A 24,340-nucleotide genomic window follows, 5' to 3' on the forward strand; every position below is an offset into this window, starting at 1 on the left:
ACCCTGCAGGGAGGATCAGAGCCCACAAGGTTATTTTCTTCTAAAACAAAATGATGTGGTTCCACAACTAACAAGCTTTGGGAAGATCTGCTAATAAAAGATCGGGAGCCTCAAAATGGAATTGATCCTCTTTTTTAAGAAGGACCATTACTAAGAGGCAGCCAAGCAGTTGCTAATAAAATAACCATATACTCAACCTATGATCCAGCAATTCCACTCCGAGGTATCTATCCAAGAGAAATAAACATGTGTTCACAAAAACACCCACAGCAGTTTTATTCATTATAGCCCACAGTGATCACTGACAGGGGAAAGGATAAACCAACTGTGGGCCAACCATACAGAGAAATACTGAGAAGCAATCAAAGAGAGAAAAGTACCAATCCATGTAAAAACATGGATGAATCTCAAAAACTTTATATTGAGGGAAAGAAGCTAAACAGGAAAGTGCCCATGCTGTATGATTTCATTTATAGGAAATCCTTTTTAAAAGCAATATTAAGAAATGAGAGCAGTGGTTACCTCTGAGGTGAGGGTGGGGGGCACTTGACTGGAAAGGTCCTAGGAAAACTTTCTGGGGTAATGGAGATGTTCTGTATCTTAATCGGGATTTTGGTTACATGAGTGTATATGTACTTGTCAAAACTCATCAAACTGTACTCTTCAGAGAACAGCATTTCATTTTATGTAAACTAGATCTCAATAAAGAAAAAACTAAACCACAAAAAGAGAACGGTGGGGAGGGCTGAAGTTCCAGAGTCTCAGAATGTGAAACTTATTCATGGTTTATGAAAGCTGCTTCCTCTGAAAGATCTCCATGCCACGTGATCCCTGAACAGTTTTATGGCAGTCAAAAGTTACAGAAGGAATACTAACAGGGCAGCCCTAATGCCCAACAAAAAACTATTTTCCACAGATAGCCCTCTCCTGGGTTCCACATTCCATCATGTCATGTGCATCTCATTCCCCAAGCTGCTACAGAAAGTAGCCTGGCCCCCACTGCAGCTGGGGGATGACAGCAGCCGAGGAGGCAGGGCCACACTCTGCTTTGGGGTGGCTGGAGGCTCGGCTCAGCGTGCTTCCTGCCTCTCTCCATCCTCCTCTCCCCGGCAGGGAGGAATGCTCCCCTCATCACCTGCACCTCTCATCTGGTAACTGAAAGCTGATGGCACGTGTGGGTCTACCTGAAGGTTGATAGTGAGCTGCTCTGTGACATGGAAAACACAAATTCTCGCAGGAAACAATGATTCAAGGATAAGGGCTTTGAGTTAATTTGGGGGAAAAAGGTTGAAACTGAGGAATTCGTGGATAGAACCTTCAACTATGGATTGAACTGAGTGGCAGTATGGGTTGAATTATATCCCCCAAAAAGTAATTTGAGGGAGATGGTATAACTCCGTGGTAGAGTGCATGCCTAGCATGAACAAGGTCCTGGGTTCAACCCCCAATACCTCTATTAAGAAAATAAGTAAATAAATAAACCTAATTATCTCCTGCTCCCCCCACCAAATAAATAAGTAAATAAACTTTAAAAAGTAATTTGAAGTCCTAACCCCTAATAACTTAGAGTATGAACTATTTGGAAACAGGTTCTTTATAGATGTAATCAAGTAAAAGGAGGCCCTTAGGGTGGGCTCTTATCCATTATGACTGGTGTCCTTATAAAAAGGGGAAATTTGGACACAGACACCCACAGAGGGAAGACGAGGTGGAGACACACAGGGAGAAGACAGCCAAGTGACTGGGGCAGTGTATCTACAAGTCAAGAGTTGATGGCAAACACCAGAAGCTAGAAGAGGGAAAGGATTCCTCCTCTAGAGCCTTCAGAGGGAGCACGGCCCTGGGGCACCGGGAGTCTGGACTTTTGACCTCTAGAACTGTGAGACAAACTTGTGGTACACTGTTACTGCACCCCTAGGAAACTAATGTAAGGGGATAGAGGAGAAAAAGAGCTCTTAAAAAGCAAAAGAAAGAGCAAAAGACAAGCATGCAGGAGATAAGTGTAACAAATCTCAGAGAAGTTCATCCAATGTTTCTCTTTCTCTTCAGCGTGGAAAAGCGAGGTTTGAGGAAGACTTCTGAGAAAAGTCTAAGCTCTCACAAAGCCCCTAATTACATACAGTGCTAAGTCCAAGTAATGCAAGCAAAACCACAGTGCCCCACGGAAGGCTGCCTCTGCTGCGTCCAAGTCCCACGTCTGGAGACAGCAGCATAGAGAGTGGAGGCTCTAAGAGGCCACTTCAGGGCACAGGTGAGCCCCTTCACGGGTGAGGACAAAAACCAACATGCAACGGGGGCAACTGAGGACAGCAGTGTTGCAAGTTCCACTTTCAAAATGAAGTAGTTGGGCTAAGCCATGGAAAGTTCCCATTCTTTTCTGATTCGTAAGACTTTCTGGAGAAAGTCAAGTTTTGGGAGGTATTTCAGCAAACAAAAAAGACTGTGGTGGGGATGTGGGGCGGAGAGCAGCAGTGCTAATATTTTCTGGCACACGAAAGGCTTCAGGTACATAGCACTAGTCTGAAGAGCCAGGAGCAGGGCAAGGAGAAGACGGCTAGTGTGGAGGTGAGGGAAGGAGAGCTGGCGGGCACCCTGGGGAGACACTCTGACCCTCCCAGAAGCCACTGTGAGCTTTCCAGAGTGCTGGAAGTTAGGTCAAAATGAGAGACAGCTGCAATGAGGAGACAAATGCTGAAGACCCTGCTGGGACAGGGGACGTGAAAGGGGGCCCGGCCAGGTGAGAGGCCACAACGGTTCGAAAGATCCTTCAGCGGCACACCAACCGCACATCCTTTCCAGAGACCGAGAAACCAGATCATTCTCAAGACTCCGCTCTCTCTGAAGATGATACCAAGAGACTATCTTTCTGAGTCTAAAATTATTAATGGTTCTGGACACAAACCATTAGAGATAGAATTTATTACCTTAGAAGTCAACTAACACTGACCTTTTTAAGCAACAAATCTATCAATGCTCAGGTTTGGCACCAGCATCTCACTTGAGTAAGAAGACCACATGGTGACAGTGGTTTGCTTATATATCTTCTATGATTAATAACTCCAGCAAGTGAACATTTTATCGATGGGACAGCTCTCTGCCTATGGCATTGTCCTGTGACTGTGTTCCAAAGGCTGTTCCTTGGTGATTACCTTTCCAAAGGTGCAGAGCTGCTGTGAAGTAGTCTGTCCCCTACTGCCACCAATCTCTGCACCCTAACTTGCTGATGGCCTTCTAATGAGGTCTCCCTGCAGTTGCCTGATGGAGATGTACTTCTCATGGCACAAGCCCCAGGGAGCCACAAGCCACACCACTGGTTTCACGGCAGGTGTTTCTCCAAACTTAATGACCTAGTGTTTGCTCTAGTGTAGAAACCTGGCCCTTCTTCTCCTAATACCAAAAGTTTGAGCCCACTATAGTTGAGATTAAAACATGTAAAATGGCATTTGACAAGGCCCTTTACATTTGAGATAGGGCAGCAGAAAAAAGTCTTCAGGGTTCTTGTCTAGTGACCTGACGAATTAAAAACATCTTTGCTTTACCCAAGATGAAACACTACATATGGACTGCCAGCCCACAATCCAGTGCATTTTGAAACTAGTGAAGTCCATAGGGCCCAGTAATGTCGTAAGATGCTCAGTGTCCCGGGCATCAGGTGTTTCAAAGTTAGACACATTCAATACTTTTCTCTTTCAAAACCCAAGAGTCACTGGATTAAATATACCATTTTATTTGCCGAGATCAATTTCATTCTCTGCAAATGGCTCTGGGTTACCCTTCAGAGGCTTTTATGCATCAGGCCGTGAGATTTATGTGGCACTGACTATCTTTGGATGTGTTTAGTACCAAGCAGAGACTCATTAGAGCCTGCCCTCTGCCTTCCTCGCTTGCCCCAGAGGGAGCACAGGGAAACATTTGGCAAAACATTTTAGGCCTGAGAGGAAAGCCAAAGATTCCCAACAATTTCTCCAAGTGAGGTTGGGGGATTGATCCACCTGGTGCCAAAGACCCAACTGTGCCCTGAGCTGGTTTGATCTCAGGTGAGGGGAACTGTCCCACAGCTGCAGCCACTGGCAATTTTCCCTACACTGACACAGATGTCAACCATGTGTTTGAGTTTCATAAGACTCTTCTATTTCAGTTTGGAACTTAGAACAAATCTGAAAAAACCTCTTGTGCATACCTGATCCTGAGCTAAGCATGGCCCCTCCATAGATGTCCAAAGCCAGTTGAGAATAGGCAAAGCCGAAAACAGTGATGGTCAGACCAGCCAGCAGGGCCAACTTCAGCAGGGACTCCAAAACCGCAGCGGCCACAGCAACATCCTCCTGGGGCCGGGGCAGAGGGAAGGAAGTGGGATGAATCATGAGCTAAAGAAAAACTTCACATGAGGCCTTCTCCCTTTGCTGTTTTACTGGTCACACTTTCAACTGACGAGGGCCATCACTGCTTTTCTGTAGCCTGGATTTGTTTCCATGTCAATTAGCAAATGGGGGAGAAAAGACAATGTGTGCCTCCTCAGGCAGTGCAGGGGAGGGTTAGCTTTTAAGTCGTGTAGGATAAACTATTTCAAATGTTGCCTAAGAAACACTCACTCTCCTCTCTGACATTTATTCTTATGTGGACAAGTTTTTACATTGCTAGCCAGCTCTGTCAGCCTGCTCTTCTTGACAAATGACGCCAAATGCCGATGTTCCTGTCCATCTACACTTAGGAAAACATTCCGAAATCAGACTGAAAACCAGATTAGCTCATTTGAGATACTGTGCATAAACTATATTTAAAATGTTTTCTAAGACATGTAAGAGGCTGACTCAGCTTGCTTTTAATTCTAAGATAAGTCAGACATTTTCAATGGTTTTAGAAAAAAGGAAGTTTCTACAACCAAATACTCCTGGATTAAAATCTCTTCTGTATTATCAGCTGGAGTATGTAGATTCTCATGGTCAGGATGTAAACAACTGGTGTGGAGAGTGGGACCAAATAAGAGCTTTCCTCCCACGCCCTCGGTGAGCTCTGCTCCAGTCTCTGCATCCTTGGACTCACCTTTGGTTCTTGAGAATCTAAGCATGGGAGAGGCAATCTCATTCTTATACCTAAGACTAGACCAAGGGAGGGGGTTTGCGCTGCACTGGGGACAGCCGTAGAGAGTTCAGAGAGGGCTGGGACAAGAATAATGTCACATAGAAAGACAAAGGGTGAGAAGGAAGAGCCAGTCCAGGGGAAAGGGAGAAGGTGCTAAAGAAGAAGTGACTCAGGGTCCTGCTATCATTCAGAATGTGATAGAAGAATGAAAACAGAAGAAAATTTCAGATCAAACAGAAGGGAAACATCTCCACATTTTTGTCTGTCTATCCTGCACATAGAGAGAGAATTCACTTGAGAGATGAGAACCAGGACTACCTGCTTCTGAAGTGTGGCGTCTTTTTCTCTCTCTAGCACCTTAGCAAAGAATATATAAAAACTCTCCTCTATTGGCTGGAAAATTAATCTGGCCACAAGGGAGCCAAGATTATTCACTATATCATATACACCTACAAAACAAAAAGGAAGAAATAACAATTTCAATGGTTTTTTAACTTGAATTTTCACAGCACTATTAAAATTTTTTCTAATTTAATTTTTAAATTAAACTTTTTGAGATAATTATAGATTCAGGTGTAGTTGTAAGACATAAGAGAGAGACCCATGTACACTTTACCCAGTTTCCCCAAATAAAAAGTTCTTGCAAAACTATTGCACAGTGTGACAACTAGGATACTGATATGGATACAGTCAAATACAGAACATTTCCTTCACCAGAACTTCATAAAAGTCATTAATGTCGAGTTGATTTTTTTCTATTTTTATTTCCACTACTTTGGGATTATATTAAAAAAAAATCTGAAAAGAGTATTAAGACCTATTGAACCACACAAACATGGGGCAAATCTCTGTGACTTGGGATGAGCTCCCTTTCCTCTTAGCGACCTTTGACCCCCAAAATGACCAGAGCTCTGGAGAAAGCAGGGTAAGAGCAGGGGATCTCAAGAGAGAAATCTGCCACGCAAGACACATGAGGCGGGATAGTCAGATATATATTTACAAAGATCTATAATTTTCAATCTTCAGGATTCATTTCTTACAACCTTCAGGTTCATTTTTTCATTGAATCTGTCAAACTATGGAGAAAAAAATTAGAAAGTGTCTACTAATAGTTCTTTAATTAAAACACTACAGAATTTCATCTTACCCTGATCGCCAAAATTTAACACATTCAGAAATGTCATCACATATCGCTCGCCTAAGAATGGAAAAGCAAAATAATTAGCACTTCAAATGCACATTATTTTCTCATTTCCTTTTCTCTTATTGTCTATCAACTTCCAGTTGGCAAATGCTCTTAAAGGAGAAAAATTAGATAATCAGTTAAAGACATGTTTCTTGTCCTAATATTGATTTCAAATAATCTCAAAATGACAATTTGGAAAGTGCTGGGGACTTTATTGACAGCAAATCTCCAAACTAGTTAAATTAAAAACAAAACAAAAATCAGTAAAACCAGTCTAATAAGTGTTTTTAAAAGTATGGATTGTTTCTAAAATGTTAATAATGAAAATGATTATCTTAAGTTTTCAGGGAAGTCAGATAATCTGAGTGTAAATTCTGCGAAATGACAGGTCCATGATTAAGTGCACAGTCATCAAAACTCTCCTCTCGGGTGGAGAAAGGTCTGTGGAGCCTGGCAAGGTTCTGGAGCCCAAATTCAAGATTCAAGTCTAAGACAGTCTAGTGTCTTCAAGGTGAAGACATTGGCCCAGAGTCCTACTGTCCACCCCTAGCTTCCATGAATGCACTTACCCGTGAGTGGAAAACACTGACCACTATGGAGGTGAAGCACTGAAGAGTGCCCACAGCCCTGAGGGGCCACTCTCACCTCCTAGCACCTTGCTCAAAGAGGAAAGCAGTATTAAGAGAAGCAGTGGTGGTCTTCTCTCAAGTCTCTCTTCCATCCTTGCCTCCCTACAACCTCCCAGCCAACTGCATTTGTGACAGGGACCTCTGCAGCTTGTCCCAGGCACGGACCCACAGGACTTCACTAGCTCCCATCTGTGTCTCTGCTCTGCTCCATCCTCACTGATAACAGTTCTAGATTTTGCAAATATATATCTTAAGTCAATACATGTTTTCATATCTTTAAATGGCTCTGCAGTGTTTGCAAAAAGTTCAAGTGCCTTGATTCTGCATTTGAGGCCTTTTAGAAACTGATTCCAAGCTATCTTTTTGCGTCCCTTCACCAAACTCACCCTCATCTCCCACCTTCGATCATCATCCTCTGCTACACCCTACAGGGAGCCTTTTAGTCCCACCACTTACAAAGGCTTTTCTACAGGGGCTGCCCTAGGTTCTGGCACACCAGGCCTCTCCCTCTCAAGTTCTGTGAGCTCCCTGAGGGCAGGAACCATGTCTCGGTCATCTCTCTATCCTTGGTTGCCCAGCAGAGCTCTGAGAAATGAGAATACACTCAAGAGATGTCTAGCGATGGGGGGAGGGTATAGCTCAGTGATAGAGCACATGCCTAGTATGCACAAGGTCCTGGGTTCAATCCCTGGTACCTCCACCAAAAGATAAATAAAAACCTAATTACCCCTCCCCCCTAAAAAAGAGAGATGTCTGGCAAATCAGCTGATGTTCCAAGTACAGGTCTCACAGCCCTGTATCAGAGGTAACCACACAAATGCCTGCGTCTCTAGGGAAAGAATGACGCCGTGGCCTGTTCCTCATTCAACGGTGTATTCTCAGCACCTGGTACAGTGTTCAGGAAATGTGGGGGCAGAAGGTAACGGTATACACACACACACACACACACACATTTTTGCCATAACAATGACTGATTTCAACTTTTTTAGAATTATAGTTTTTAGATAAAAAGAATCTAGGGGTCCCTGTCAAGCCCCATCCTTATTTCACAGCCATGGAGATGGAGGACTTGGGAAGTTCCTAAGGGTCCTGTGAGAGCCAGGCTAGGATGGCCCAACACTGGAGCAGACCCAGCTCGGGAGCTCGAGTGGCTGGGTGTGGCTGACACCTGCTGCTGCAAACACACATTGAGCCATTGCAATCCTGACAACTAACTTAGGACCACTGCTTGGACTGAATCCATTCCTCAACTCATCCAAATTGCCCTTTAAACTCTGAGAGGGAAAAAAGTGCATTTAAGCAACTACTCTCCCTACAAACTGCCTACACTGATTTGTCTGTCCTGACAATAATATGAACTATCACGATATACGGTTTCATTACAGTTACCTTTCTTTATCAACAAATACTTGCTGAAAATCTATCACGTGCCAGGCCCAGCAGGGTGCTGGGGAGACAGTGGTGAACATTTTCCCTGCTCTCAAGAAAGTTAAAGCAGCTTCACTCAGCTCTCCGAAGGCTTCTGACCCTTACTTCCTCCAGAAGTCCTGTGAACAGTTTCATTTTTATAAGGGCTCAGGCTAGAAACATGCATTCTCAAAGCTCAGAGAGCCCTCAGACGCCTCCTGGTCCTTTCCTTTAACTCACAGATGAGGAAAGTGAGTCTTAGGGGGAGTTACTTCTCTTTGGAAGTACAATATAAAAATAAAGAAGATGGAAAAAAGAAAAATAACAAGATAATAATGCCGGGTGTATTAGAAAGCTAGAAACACAGGAAACTTTTCTATTTTCCAAAATTTTTGCAATGGGATTGTATCATTTTTATAATTAAAAGATAATTTTTTTTAATATTTTAAAATATGTTCAGTAATATATATAGATGTATAGACATGTGAAATTTATATATAGAGAGAAACTACCACCTTCAGCAGCTTATAGTTGCCTCCAATTTCATTTTTTGAAACAGTGCTGGGTATAAATAAACCAATACAGACGTATAGAAAAACTAGATATACTTTCAGCTCCTCTGCAACGAGAGCTGTCACTGTCAAAGTGAAACTGGAAAGCCTTGAGAAGTCAGAAGGCTGACCAAACTGTCCCACAGGTGAATCTTACTGCTTAAGAAAATAAGATGAAAATCTGGTTCTTTAAAAAGTTCAAAAAAGGGAAGAAAGTGTATAAAAAGTTAGGATAATGAGATTACAGATAATTTTCTGTATTTTCCAAACTTTCAGTAATTGATAGAATACTTAAATGACATAATATGGGACTCTGGAGTGAGACTTGGATTCAGATTAAGTTGTGCCTCATCCCTATAGGACCCTGCAGAAGTTATGTAAACTCACTGACCCTCAGTGTCCTCATCCATAATAAATCTCTCTCTTACAAGGCTGTGGAGAAATTCAAACTAGACAACTTAAGTATCAAACTAAACAAATGTTACTTTTCCTCCCCTTATTTAAGAAGCTCCCATTTCTGAGGGTCCTCTGACCCGGGGGCTCTAGAGAGCCAGGTGGCCTAGATGGAGGCATTCCATCTTAGATGGAATCCCCTCACTTATCCTATGACTTCCTGACTGCTCAGAGCAACCTTTTACTTACCTTCTGTCAGAATCTGTTTCAAGAAAGACTGTTTGAAAAAACTCCAAGTCAGTTTAGCCTCTTCCCAATTTACAAAAGCCTAGAAGAAAAAACAGAACAAAACAAAACCTCCCAGGTGGTGCCAGTCTCAGAATACAATAACACTACATGAGAGGCAAACTTAGTTTGGTCTCCAAATCCCAAGTTAAATAGTTCCCACTAATTTTTCATTTACTGCTAAGCATGCAGAAGACATCAACACATGCTGGCAAAGAATTTACATTCCTAAACATGAAGGCAAAGTCTCTAGGTAGAAGAGCCTCCCTGGAAGGGTCTGCTCAAGATTCGTTCCCTGAGACCCCTAAAGAACTGTGCTGTCTACTTGCTGCTGTGCAGAGAGTAAGTGGACCACACTGAACACACACAGCTCACAGTCACTTCTTTCCTTAAAAGAGGTCTAAAGCATGCCAAGTTTACAGGACAAATTCTGCTCTAGGTACTCTACATCTTAATGCTCTATTTAGCTATCCAGGGTCCCTTTACACAAAGTATATGAGTTTTGCTTGTAGATTTCAAAAGAAAGCTAGGCCTTCCAGGTCAGTTAAACCACTCAGAATTGGTAAGACAGAGGAAAGAAAAAAACAAACCCCAAACTTCTGATACAGCTTTTTCAGAACTCTTGGGGTGGCACCAAATTGATCATTTCCTAAGGACAAGGAGGGTAAGAAGGAATTAAACACTTAGGAAGGACAGAGGTCAACCTGTAAGACGCAGGCAGCCTCAAAGCCAGAGAGCTGGCCACAAAATGCAGGAGTAGGGCAGCTAGCTGCATGTGCCTTCTTTTTTTCTACCTCCTCCTAGTTTCCTCGATGGGCCCTTCCTCTCTTATGAAGGTATCCTTGGATTCCAGAAAATTCCCTTTACGTGTTAGGTTCTTAATCTCAGGGTACCTGCATTTTGAAAAGTTCTTATTAACCAAAGTGACGACTTTTGAAAGGTGGGATTGCAGGCGGTTCTTTAGGAGGAAAGGGGTGACTTACAAGGCCAAGCCCATCCCACCTCTCCAAAAGGTCAGCTTTAGGAATGAAAGCTGGCCCAAGGGCAGGCTTGAAACCTGTCCCAGGCACATAGGCCCCAGCTCTTGGCTCAAAGCCTATCTGTGTAGAGCAATGCACTTCAGTAGAAATACAATGCAGGCCACATACATAATTTTAAACTTCCTAGCAGCCTACAGTGAACAGTAAAAAGAAACACGTAAAATTAATTTTAACAGGGAGAGGGTATAGCTTAAGTGGTAGAGTGTCATGCTTACCATGCAGAGGGTCTTGGGTTCAATCCCCAGTACTACCTCTTAAAAAAGTAAGTAAATAAATAAACCTGACTATCCCCCCCACAAAAAAGCCCTAAAATTAATTGTAACATTTTAATTTTGATTTAAAATTAATTAATTTGATTTAATCTAAAATATCACCTCAACATGAAAAGAAAGAAGCATTTCACATTATTTTTTTAATACTAAGTATTTGAAATCCAGTGTGTATTTTGTACTTGTAGCTCATCCCAATTCCAAATGCTCCACAGACACATGTGGCTGGTGCTCACCACTTAGAACAGGGCAAGTCTAGAGTACCCCTTGAAAGCATAGGTCATTTCCGGTCCTCAATCTCCTCACCTCTTTCTTCCAGATTTGGAGGACAGGTCTGAATCCTCCCAAACTACGCTGCCTTCAGTCATCACTGGATCTGGAGCAGATGCCAGGGGTAGCTCTAGTACAGGAGTAAATTTTCCCCAATGGGAAAGGAAATTGGGCATCTCCTTTTCCCGGAGCACACACCACTAGGGGGCACTGTAGCCCATGTCGCCCTCGTTCACTGAGCCCACCCATAGTCAGCTTCAGGGAGCCACCTCATAGCACATTCTCTCACTCTTTTCCTCTGTGCAAGGTGGTCCTCTGGAGGAGGAAGGGGTCTGCAAAGCAGTAACTGTGCTCTTTTCAAAGAAAATGAACAGTTATGGCTGGCCCACAGGCTTCTGTGAAGTATACTTGCCAGTAGGTTGTGAATGGGTTTGGGAAGGTGAGCTCTTAAAAAAAAAAAAAAGTTCTTTAGGAGGGTGAAATCATGACAGTGTATCTGATCTGAAAGCTCATACTTGAGCATTCCTTTCTCCTAATGGCTTCAATTTCAATGGATTCATGGTTTGGAAGGAATGGCCACACCACTTACTAACTCCAAATGCTCATTAAGGACACAGAGGCAGGAAGTCTGATTAGAGACTGAGCTTCTTCTCAGAGGTGACTGCTAAGTGAGAGGAAAAAGAAGCACATTCTCTGGGCTTTTACCATTCTGTTCTGAAAGGACTTGTCCCTTGGGAAGGTCAAAAGAGGCATCTTCACAAGAGCTAGGCTGGTACTGCTGAGCTGGTCTACACGGTTATGAATTTTTCCAGAATCCCCTGACCAACAAGCCACTCACTCCACTGCCTCCCTGTGATGGGGAAACTGAGGCATGGATAGGGAAAGGTGACAGGCAGTACCTCAGGAGAAGGTCTGGAATCAGAACTCGGGGCTCACTATGCTTTAATCTGAGTCACTCTTCCACTTCCCAAACTCTTATGACTCAGAATGGTCCAACCAGCTGTACTTTTGCCACATCAAGAGTCACAGGGGCCATGGTCCTGTCGCCTGCCCTCCCATCACCTCCACACCCCATACAGCACTCCTCCCTCTCCCTCTTGTTCCAGGGCTATAGACTGCCCCGGCTCTGTCCACACTCCCGTTTCCACCCACCTCCCACTTTCCTCATCACTTCTCATCTGGATGACTGCCCCACCGCTTCTCAATCTCCTTCACTTCCAACCGTTTCTCTAGCCCATCCTCCTCCTGGTAGGGTTCAGGCTTTGGAGTTAAGCTCAGAGACCAGGGTTCAAACTGCAGCTTCTGACTTATGGAGTGTGGAGGCCATGGGCAAGATACTTATCTTTGCTAGGCCTCAGTTTTCTCAACTGCAAAATGGCATAAGTCCTATCTCCTGGAGCTGGTATGAGGACTGAATGAGAGAAAACAAGACACAATAAATCTCTAACAGATGATAAGCTCCTCAACACAAGCAATTAGATCATGGTACTGGTCAAAAACCTTCAGAAGGCTCCAATGCCCTTGAATTACGCCCCGCAGCACTGAGGCCATATTCCCTGGCTTGAGCCCAGAACCTCCTTCCCCCTTTTGCTTCTTCTCCTCTCCCCTCCCCAACTATCCAGCCAACCTAAGAACCCAGTCCTTTCTGCAATCCCAACTCCAGCACAGTGGTGGGCATATAACAGGCCCCGAGCAAATGTTCTTCCTCCCCACAGCCACGAATGCTCATTTCCACCACACATGCACATTCACCTCTGCCCACCCAAGCAGTTTCCTCCATGAAGCCTCCCTTGACACCTGCAGATGGAATTCATAGTTCTTTCTCTGTGCTTCTATTATATTAACTGGACATATACACTCCAGTGTAGTTAGCAGAGTCCACATCTTATCTCCCCATCACAATTCAAGTTCTAAGGGCAGGGATCCCACCCAGGGCACCTGGTACAGCGGTACAGGATACTGCTTAATACATGTTTGCTGTGTTAAATTCCTCAGTTGTACTTGAATACTAGCCGATCTCTCATACTATATCACTCAGAAGTGTTGAAGAGTAGAAAAGACGTAAAAGGAAACCAATATTTCAGGTATCATTTTAAGGCTAAATAAGTATTTTTAAAGAAGATGGAATTCTACAAGAGGAGGAAAGAAATCTCCCAATTTGGTCAAGGTAATTTTGAATGTAATTGTTTGACTAGTTTCATAGGAGGAGCCCCCAGGGCAGAAAGCTGTCCCGCAGACTCAAGTCAAGCACGTGCAGTGTCGTCATCCACTGCATTCAGAGTCATCTCATTTCTTTCTTATTTTTTAAAAAATAAACTTGAATAATTAATTGCTCTACCTTGAACCTCCCAATCTTCAAGTAAATAAAGAATTACTTTGGGCAATAAGCCCATTTCTTTTGGAAGACTTCACAGCATAGAAGTTAGACACATAGACTAAGGTTAGTTCACAGACAAAAGTTAGAGGGAAGGGAGTCCAAAGCCAGCTGTGTGATTTGGAGTTAGTCACTTAACTCCTCTGAACCTCAGTTTTCTCATCTGTAAAATGGGAGACAATAGTATTTATCTCACAGGGTTATTCTGAGGATTAAGGACAGAAGTCCAAGTAAAGTGCTTAGCCTAGTGCCAAGCACCAAGTCATCTGGCCGTCAATGGCAGTTATTATCAACGGTTCTTTGTCAAAGTTCAAATACTTTCACAAAATTCCCTAAGTCTTCAGAGGGACCTCAAGGGTCATGTGGACTAACAATCTCACCTTAAAAATGAGGACCCTGGGGTCTGGAGAGAGTCCGTACCACCTCCCAAATGCACAGGAAGCTCCCTGAGGCTTGGCAGTCACCTATGTGTCTGTATCCCACAAAGCACCTAGGGGACAGAGGGGCTGTGCTCTGTCAGCAGGACTGGTGCCACTGCATGTGACAGGTATACCCAGCCTTTTCATGGTCAAGGCTTATGTCCCAGCAGAATGCACACAGGCACTTTTGGGACAGATTGCCAAACTAAACCACTGAGCTCTCCTACCAATGAGTCAGTGTCCTCCTGGCTAGGAGGCTCCAGTGGAGCTACTCCTACTCTCAAAGCAGCAGTGAGGTGGTGGTGATGATATGAGCTGTCACTTACGGATGCCCACTTACGCCAGGCCACACTGTTAAGCACCTTACATACCCCATTTCATCTCACTCTCACCACCACCTTAGGAGGGAGGTACTCTTACGCCCATTTGACAGATAAGGAAACTGAAGGTCGGAGTTCTGAGCCCATCATAGGGTTAAATACACTCTCGACAGACTTTTCCTTATCCTCTCTCTTTGACTGAATTAATGGTCCAAATGCTCCTTTCCAAAACACTGCTGGGGCACAGATTCTGGCCCAGTATGAAAAGGTGGCCAGGTCTGACACAGGTGGGCTCTGCCGAGAACTCAGGGAAGGGGACTCTTCTGCATTTTCAGACCCACTCTGTGGGCAGGGGCAGAAGCTCCAGGCAAGAGAAGTGATCTGGAGTTCTGAACTATCTAAACCTGCAGATAAGGTATCAGGGTATCCAAAAACTGTCATGCTGATTTAGGTTAAAAGTAAGATCTAATTGATCAGAATGCAGAACTCTCATCTAACAAATGAGAACATATCTGGCTTTGTTATGTAACGTCTGGTTTTTCTTGAAAAGTTGTATAACAGGATTCCTTACGTTCTGAGAATTAAGGCCCAAATATTCTCTTACATTTTCAAGTAATCACAAAAAAGTAGTAAGAAGTCCAGTCAAAGCCTTACCTCAACTAAGTGCACCTCATCCAGCAAGCAAATGAGAACAAAAGAAAGGGAAACTGGGTCAGCCCAGATGGAGCAGGGCACAGAGCATCTGTGCAGAGGTGATGTGGTAAAACATCACGTGTGCACGCCCTGGGCCAGAGGCACCAGCCCTGACCCCACAAGAGTCAGGAGATAAAAGTCAAATGTACCGAGAGTTGAAGGATTAAGTAGAAAGAGCTCATGGCTCACTCCTACACATCAGCCTCTGGAATCCTCACTGGTCTATGTGAGGAAGGGGATCATCTGAGAGACTGGCCAGATAGAAAGGAACCACACAGGGGCCATCTCTGCTTTGTCAGCCCTCTGGGCTGTCTGTGCTGAAGGTCAGTCCTGGGAAAAACCAAGAGACACAGCAGAACAGAAAGAGTGAGCACAGTGGTTACAGCCTATGCTCTGCTGGGATTCACACCACTCCAGGCTCCTGTCCTCACTCTGACCCTCGTCTTGGGCAGGTATTTAGTTTCTAAACCTCAGTTCCTCAACCCTAAAATAGAAATAATAATGCCAGCCCCACAGAGTTGTTATAAGTGTTAAATAAGGCATGTAAATCATCCCACACAAGGCCTAGCAGAGTGGTTCTCAACTGGGGGCAATTTTGTCCCCTAGGGGACACTTGACAGTGTCTGGAGATATTTTTGGTCGTTACAACTGGGGGGTGGTAGCTACTGGCATCTAGTGGGTAAAGACCAAGAATGTTGCTAAATACTCTATGACGCACAGGACAGCCCCCGTAACAAAATCTTTCCGGCCCAAACTGTCAATAGTGCCAAGATTTAGAAACCCTGGCTGAGCACACAGCAAGCACTCAATAAACATGAGCCATCAAATTATCTTTAGTATTATAACAATAAACAGTAAAGCTGTCGTTTCTTTCCTTTGGGGGTAACCAGCATCTGTGATTAAAATGAAAAGAGACAAAATGCATTACTTACTCTACTTCTTGTAATTCTGGGTAACATATCTGTCATTCTGGAGACAGGAAGAGCTTGTTGCTTGGTTGATTCTGGGGAGCCCAGTAACTTTGTGAAATAAATAACATAGCAGAGCACCAGAACTGTGGTATAGAAAAGCTGAAAAAAGAAAATAATGGGTTTAAATTACACTGTTTTAATAGAGGCATAATTAAGACATGCCTATAAATTTGACCTCAAAGTCCAGTCAAGAAACAGAACTGTCTTGACAGAGAAAGACAAATATCATATGATATCACTTATATGTGGAATCTAAAAACAGGTACAAATTTTATTTGCAAACCAGAAATACACTCATGGACATTGAAAACAAACTATGGTTACCAAAGGGGAAAGGGAGGGACAGATAAATTAGGACTTTGGGATTAACAGACACACATTACTATATATAAAATAGCTAAACAACAAGGACCTACTGTATGACACGGGGAACTATATTCCATTTCTTGTAATAATCTATAATGGAAAAGAATCTGAAAATATATGTGTACACATTTGTATGTACATGTATAACTGAATTGCTTTGCTGTACACCTGAAACTAACATTATAAATCAACCACACTTCAGTAAAAAATCAAGAAATATAACTGTCTTAATTAGCTGTACTTTCTACCAAGCAATGCCTCACCCTCTGGAAAACAGCACTACTCACTAAGACCCGGCTCCACTGCAGCATCTCTGGGGAAGGTATTCCAAATTCACCTGACGGGGAGAACAGAAATTCTTCCAGGCAGGCAGAACATAACTTCCATGACAGACATTCACTCATGCAACCACTGTAGCAATGTCAGATACATTCTCAAAAGATCTGTATTTGGCTAAAGGAATGGCTCTCCCGCCTAGACAGCGTGCAGTGAGGATCCATGGGTCCAGCTGTGCTAGTATGCAGGGACTTGCCATCATCTGGGGCCAGAGATTTTCCATGAACCCTGGAAACCTGTGACATTATGATTTAAAAAGCAGAACTGAGCTGCTGGCTCTCCTCTGCCCAGTACACTGGCAGGACAAGAGCTACTACAGGATGGGGAGGGAAGGAGTGATAAGAAGCCCTATCCCTCTCTTCTCCCACGTGGGACCAAAGGTGGCTTCTGGCCAGGAGAAGCAGCGTGGCGTTTTGTCTGCAGGTTGAGGAGGAGTAGCCAAAGAGCCCTTTTGCATGAGCTCCCTTCTCTCCTCTCCCCTAAGACCAGTATACACTAGCTTAAGAAGGAGTGGGACCTCCAGGCCCCGCTTTCAGTGTGGAAACACCAAGGCTACCCTGCAGTAAGGCACAGAGCAGGGACAGAGAGGAGTCTCAGGTTGGCAGGTGCAGGCTCCTCTGCTCTCCACACCCAGCCACACCTGAGGACAGACCCACCATCCACCCTACTTCTTCCTCCTTCATTCCTCAAGCCCTTTAAGACACAGCAGCACTGTAGCAAGCCACACCACCTGATGCCAACGTCCTCTGTAACAAGTACACTTTTCTAGCTCCGTTCTCTGCCTCTCTCCACCTTCCCGCTGACCAGAGCCTGGGGAATAACAACCACCTCTTCATGCAGAGTCTCCTAACTAGATGATTCCTCTTGATTTTTTTAATTGAGGAAAAACTTACATAATATAACATTGACCATTTTAAGCATTTTGAAGCATATAATGTAGTGGCTTTTAGAACAGTCACAATATTGTACAACCACTAAATAATTCCAGAGCATTTTCTATCACTCCAAAAGGAAACTCCATACCCATTAAGCCCTCATTCTCCCTTCCCTCATTCCCTGGCAACCACTAACCTGTTTTTAGCCTCTATGGACTTGCCTATTCTTGACATTACATATGGATGGAATTGTATAATGGGTGGCCTTCTGTGTCTGGCTTCTTTCAGTCAGAATGTTTTCAAGGTTCATCCATGTTGTAGCATGTATCAGTATTTCATTTTTATGGCTCAGTAATATTCTGTTGTATAGATACACCACATTTTTGTTTATCCACTCTTCAACTGATGAACACTTGAATTGTTTCTACTTTTTGGCCATTGTGAATAGTACTACTATGCACATCCATGTACAAATTTTTGTTTGAACACCTGTCCTCAGTTCTTTTGGGTACATACTCTGGACTGGAATTGCTGGATCATATGGCAGTTCTACATTTAACTTTTTGAGGAACTGTCACATTGTTTTGCACCATATTATATTCCCACCAGCAATGTATGAATGTTTCAATTAGTCCCTGTCTCCACCAACACCTGTTATTTTCTATCTTTTTGATAACAGCCATCCTAATGGGTGTAAAGTGATATCTCACTAAGGTTCTGATTTACATTTGCCTAATGACTAATGATGTTGAGCATCTTTTCACGTGCTTATTGGCCATTTATTTGTACACCTTCTTTGGAGAAATGTCCATTCAAATCCTTTACCCAGTTTTTAGGTGGTTTGTCTTTTGTTGTTCAGATGGAAGAGTTCTTTATATATCTAGAGTGACTCTTTTATTTGAGATATGATGCAATGGGGCAGGAGGCCAATTCAAGGAGGAACCTGGAGGGAGACTGGACAAAGGGGAATCCCAGGGCTGTAGGTGTGGCTCACCTGCTGATATGGAGTGCTGTTGGCTCTTAGACCTCTCCCACAGACACAGACAGAGAAAGTACCAGAGAAGAGCTCCCAGAAGTCTTATGATAAGGATGCAAACACACTCAGAATTGGCCAAGCCGACCTATGATCTATGACTTATCCTGGGTGGGAGCTATGACAGAAAGTCATAATGCAAGTATCTTTCTCAATAAGAATCAACCAATGACTGGGCATCTTCATGGCCCTCCTATATTATTCGGATCAAAAACAATGATGAATGCTGAGAACTGTAGTTCTAGATCTAATAAAACATGGCAAAAATAGTCACAGGTAACTTCTCTAAAATATGCAATTGTAGGAAATGGCTTTTAGGAAGCAAGTCTCATTCTTTATAATTTTAAATTTAGCTCTTCTGTGTTTCACAAAAATATCTGTAGTTTTTGCCTAGGACACGGGAAATATTTTCACATAAATCATCACCAAGAGTTTTAACTTGTCTTCCTATACATTAAGAAAAATTACAAATTATATTCTACTATAAGATGGTCTGACAACTATCTGATCTTAGGTTTTGTTTTTAAAATTAGCACTTGTACTCTAGTTATATTTTAATAGAACTAGAAACATGAACTAAAAGTAGAAAATTAAAAGATAAATTGAAGTCAAAACTGCTACAACCGAAAATGTATCTGCTATGACATGATTCATGCCCTCTGAATTACAAGAGATTTCAATCTCAGTTTGAAACAGGGTTAGCAGAATTTCCTGCTATTCTGAAAAGAACTGATTGAAATCCAGGGAAAATAACACACATGCAATTTGATTCCCACCCCACCCCATTACTGCTTTTTGTGTCGTCCACAAGATTGTTGTCAGACAATCAAAGATCAGTTTGAGTCAGGCTTGCCCACTGAATGTCTAAAGGAGCTTTTATGTTTGACAATGAGCCCAAGATGTGATCCTAACAAGGTCCCCAGGGTACACCAGTGGTGTTAGTGCATGCAGCAGGATGGACATGGCGGCCAGAGGAGAAGCAGTGCCAAGAACATCTCTCTAGAGCTTCCAGATTCTCCACATGCATATACAAACTGTGAAGTAATAGGAGCAAGAAGTGAAAAACAGACAGAGGAACACAGATTATACAAAAGTTAAAAGCTGTAACTCTTACCTGGGCCAGAGAGAAAATGTACAGTCCCCAGTAAGGCAACCACAGCACAAGAAAAGCTGTTAGGATGCTCTTGAGTATAACTGACAGGCTCTCAGCAATCACCTGCAAACACACGGTAGAGGGTGTATTTTATAAACATTATTAAAAACTAAAGATGGAAAGGAATCCCAGAAAACCTAGGATAGTGGATACCCTGGTGGAGGAGGGGGGCATACATTCAGACATACTATCAATAATGTTCTGCTTCTTGGGTGGGGTGGTAGGTTCATGGACCTTCAGCACATTATCATGCTTTAAGATTTACATATATGTTAGATAATATATTCTTTTGTACATATCAGATAATATATCTTAAAAGATGAAAATATTAGTATACAACTAAATAGAATCACTATAAAAATCTAAAAAAACCTTTATAGTCCTCTTAAATTCTTATTTAATCTAATAATTTTCCTATTAGCAAACCCGTTCTTCCTTAATAGCATAGCATTAGGTGAACTTCAACCAAGCTCATCTGTCAAATTTCAAGTGAATGAACTGAACTGATCATGCTACATTTTTCCAAATATCTTTTTAGATGCAAATCTGAAAAGACCATTCCCTCCTATAAAAGCATTTTTAAAAAACCACTCTTCGTCTTACTCTTCACATTTCTCGTTCACAGCAGAAGGCACACTGACCTTGAGCTTGACAAACATATGTGCTTGTGCCAACACCCAGAAGGGCTCTCCCAGAAGTTCCACCACTGCTGAGAGACCAAACACCAGCACTCCGGTTCCATAGTGGGGGATGACATTAGGATCAGGCACCTCGAGCAACTGTAACCAGACCCAGCCCAGGAACAAGGACCAAAACACACCCAAAGGGACTCTAGAAGAGGGGAAAAATGCTTCTTGATATGCTAAATATAACAATAAAAATAAATATGTATTAAAATAGTAACACTATTAGAACAGAAAATACAGACATAATAAAAACAGCTACCACTTATTAAGGCATTTGCTACATGCTGGGCACTATGATTCACCTCCTTTATCTCACTGACTCATCACAGTGATCCTCTGGCATTGCCGCCATTTAAAAGATGAGGAAACTAAGGCTGATTGGCCCTGGGGAATCTGGCCAAGGTCATGAACAGCTAGTCAAGGAGAGAAGCAGGACCCAATCTGGATCTAACTCCAAAGTCTGCACTCACATCTACTGTGTTACACTGACTTGTAAGTAAAACTCCCAGAAGGTACCTGTTGTTTGCACTTAGAATGACTGAAGGACAGTATACAGCTGGCTCTTGTACCTCAACTATCTGAGTCCAGGACACAGTATTCTTTCACATGTGACCAGAGAGCACTTAAATATGACCAGGTACTTAACAGTCATTCCTCTAATAAAATGAACACCTACCAGCCCTTATGACAGTCATTTCTGTGAGGTAATGAGGAGTTATGTAAGGGCAGGACCAGGAATCACCTCAACCACCAGCCCTCCAGGAGGGGATCTAACTGAAGAAAAGCCATTACAATTTTTAGCTGATATACTTGGTCTTCAAGAAAATTCTAAAAGGCTCAGAACTGAAATCAACATAACAAAATTGAAGAAAGATGTGAAGAAAAGCTTTCAAAAATAGTAAGTGGCTGTTAAAAGTGCAGAAAACACTGCAAGAGAAAAGATCAGGAATAAAAAAGATGGTTCAGACCCAGTGGGGATCAAAACAGCAGAAACAACCTCCAGAGGGGGTAGAAGTGGGGCTAGAAACCTGGCACAGAAACCGCTGCCCAGCACCTCCTCCTGGCTCCTGGCCATCCAGAGGGAAATGGCCAAGAAGCTCCTTCACAGACACTCTCCCCTTCCGCCCCACGCCAAGGGCCCAGAAACCCACCGATAACCAAAGTGTAGAGACTATTCAGCTTTAGGTAAGTGCTGCCGTTTAGCTTGTCACACTCATCACACTTGGCTCTGTGAAACTGTCTCTGCCAAAGCACAACTCACGTTAGCCACAGGAGGTTGAGGGTCTGGCTCCAGTCCCGCTGGGCGCCCCCACTCAGACATGCTCTGCGGAAGGCCTCTCTGGCCAGGAAGATGGTGGTTGAGTAAAGCAGTGTTAGCCTGTAAGGGAAAAACGGAAATCAATATGATGTCTAATTTTTTCACAGAGAGAACTTCTGGGGTTTTGCCAGCAACGAGGAAGAGAAAAAGTCTTGGTCATAAAGCACTGTGGTGATGTGGGAGGCAATGGTTTCTTATAGGACTCCCCCCGCCACTAATCCAATCCACGTGAACAACAAAGTTAGGAATAAAACAAAAGACATATAAGTGTGTGCCTACAGTGTTATGTCCAGAACAGAACTGTCACAGTTGCCCCCAAAGCCTGCAGCCTTTGCGGCCACAGGCAGAGGTGTGGCTCTGAGTATAAAGAGGAAAAAAGGACAAGCTATGACTCTACACAGCAAGGGGGCCTCTTGGTCACCCTGAGACTGGTGACCCAATGGCCCTTCTGAGAGAAGCTGAGACTCTACTGAGTGGAGAATCTTGGCACAGACAATGAGGCTGGCAGTCGCTTCAGAGGCTGCTGCAGCCCAGATGGGCAAGGCTTGCCTGTGTTCCTCCTAGGTGAACCCCCCTGCACCTCAGCAAAGAGTAGCTAAGGTTCCCCCTCCTCAACAGGCAGTGGCATGGATGAAGCCAGAATGGGGATGGTCCAGGGCTAAGGTATCTGAGGTTGTCAAGAATCATCTTGCAACCCAGTGCCTCTGTCCAAATGAGGAGACTGAACTGTACCTTAAGCAGGTGGGCAGGCCAGACAAGGGCTGTCAGCGCAGGGACCGGCCAGTCTGGGGGAGGCCAGCTGGAGAGACCCAAACTGCTTTCAAGTCTAAGTACCTAAGGGGACTTGGCCCTCTTCCTTCCTGCTTTTGTAACAGCATTTCTCAAAGTATGGTCCCTACTTCAAAATCACATGAAAAACTTATCAAAATGCATATTCCTGGGCGCCTCCTCAGCCCAACCTTGTGCAAAGCTCCTCAGATGATTTCTTTGTTCACCAAAGTTCGAGAACCTTCACTAAGCTCCAAGAATAGAGTCAAGAGCATCTGTTTGGTAAGCATTAGATGTGAAATGCTATCTGGATCATACTGTCTTTGTTTACCAGGACATGAAGGTACACTTGAGAAGATGAGCTATACTGAAGACTCACATCACTTCATATATTTTTGTGTCATTTGTGAAGACAGAATATGTGTGGGTGTCCTTTAACAGAGAGGAGAGTCGAATAAACAAACTGAATCTAAAAGACAAAGCAAGTTGGCTTTCTAAGAGCCTCCAAGGAACTAATGACAAGGACTCGAGCTCTCATCCCACGACCACCTTCCAATTATAAAATTCACTGAGGAGGGAAGGAAGGTGGCTGGCCCAGCCCTGCAATTATGAAGCACATCCTCACGAACCACAGAATTCTTGCTTCCTTTGCTGTCAGCAGGACAAGAACACACGATTATACCTGAGAGGGATTTTGCAGTGAATTACTCCCACTCCTCTCCTGGGTGCTAAGAGCAGGCACACCGGAACAGCTGGCAGAGAAATGTGCCTTTGGAGGTTATTAATGGAAAACACTCCATGGGTCCATTAAAAGCACCATTGCCCGCTCATCCCCCATCCCCAGCCCGCTCCTCCTCAGCCCACTGATAAAACACTCAGCTTCCGTTAAAGGTCCATGCTTCTAAAATCCAAGGGTGACACAAAGGTACAGAGTTTGAAGAAAACCCGATTAGGGGAGTGAGTGGTGGACAATGCCAGGGTACGTAGCTTCTTACCGGACATTCACAATGCCAACAATTTCCTTTGACAGGAAGCGAAGAATAAATGCATTCAAGACAAAGGTGATCAATCGAAACACCACCTACAGAACAAGAAAATACATAGGAATAAATTATGTTGGGAGGGTTTACTTTGTTAAAATGAACACAAGGTGGTTGCTGTTTTTAATGTAACAACATACAGCAGCTTTGCCAGGGAGATTCTCTCTCAAATGCTTAACCTGTCTGCACTGTTTCTGAAATTTCATTTCTTGGGGTCTCTCGGCACCCTTGTGCAATGGTCAGGGAACCCTGGAGGGCACTTGGAAGTCTCCCTAATTTACTGATGAGAAGAGGAAGGCCCTGAGAGATTCACCCATTTTTTCAGGTTAAAAGTTAGGCACTCCAGGAAACAGAAAGGGAACTCTGGTGAGTGCTTCACGTCGGCCCTCCCTCCAGCCTGTTTAGAGATAGCACACACTTAGCAAGTGGGAGCCTGCAGGATAGAGCAGACTTACTAGGAATCATGGAATCTAATTTCTCCTTCTTCTCTGCCTAGTAATAGCTAAGGATCCAACAATGACATTTCATCTCTTTGAACTTCAGTTTTCTCGATTAAAAAAAAGAAGAGGCTATTTGCTGAATATTTGTCACTTTCCAGAGAGTTGAAATACCTTTTAAATGACAACTGCAATAATAAGACAATATAAAACAGGGGAGAAGGGAAGACAGAAGCTAACTAATGCCATTTGAAAAGGGTATATCCTGAGACTTTCAAGCCTGCCAATTCAAGAACACCACCTGAGCAAAGAATTCTTCCCATTAGACAGAGAAAAACAGGCTGCCATTAAGTGAGGTTGCCAAATGGGGCTACTGGCTAGGGCGCAAGCTTCACTCACCAAGTGACTCCCCCTTGCATCCTGGAAGCACCACAGGTGT

The 24,340-nt window shown here is 43.5% G+C and overlaps 1 protein-coding gene across 2 annotated transcripts in view; it reads right to left on the reverse strand.

The window, feature by feature from the left end:
* Positions 1-24,340, reverse strand: part of RFT1 (RFT1 glycolipid translocator homolog) — a 54,200-nt gene that overhangs the window by 7,049 nt on the left and 22,811 nt on the right. The window contains exons 2-10 of one of the 2 annotated variants that reach the window (XM_006196545.4): positions 23,420-23,505; positions 21,600-21,716; positions 20,294-20,483; positions 19,614-19,715; positions 15,851-15,988; positions 9,498-9,576; positions 6,230-6,280; positions 5,401-5,531; positions 4,181-4,325 (exon numbers count right to left, since the gene is read on the reverse strand). In XM_006196545.4, the coding sequence (XP_006196607.1) occupies positions 4,181-4,325; positions 5,401-5,531; positions 6,230-6,280; positions 9,498-9,576; positions 15,851-15,988; positions 19,614-19,715; positions 20,294-20,483; positions 21,600-21,716; positions 23,420-23,505 (1,039 nt within the window). The remainder of the gene's footprint in view (positions 1-4,180; positions 4,326-5,400; positions 5,532-6,229; positions 6,281-9,497; positions 9,577-15,850; positions 15,989-19,613; positions 19,716-20,293; positions 20,484-21,599; positions 21,717-23,419; positions 23,506-24,340) is intronic. The other variant, XM_072941493.1, reaches the window with a different exon arrangement.

The sequence above is a fragment of the Vicugna pacos genome, chromosome 17 (genome assembly GCF_048564905.1).
Source record: "Vicugna pacos chromosome 17, VicPac4, whole genome shotgun sequence".
Taxonomy (NCBI): Eukaryota; Metazoa; Chordata; class Mammalia; order Artiodactyla; family Camelidae; genus Vicugna; species Vicugna pacos.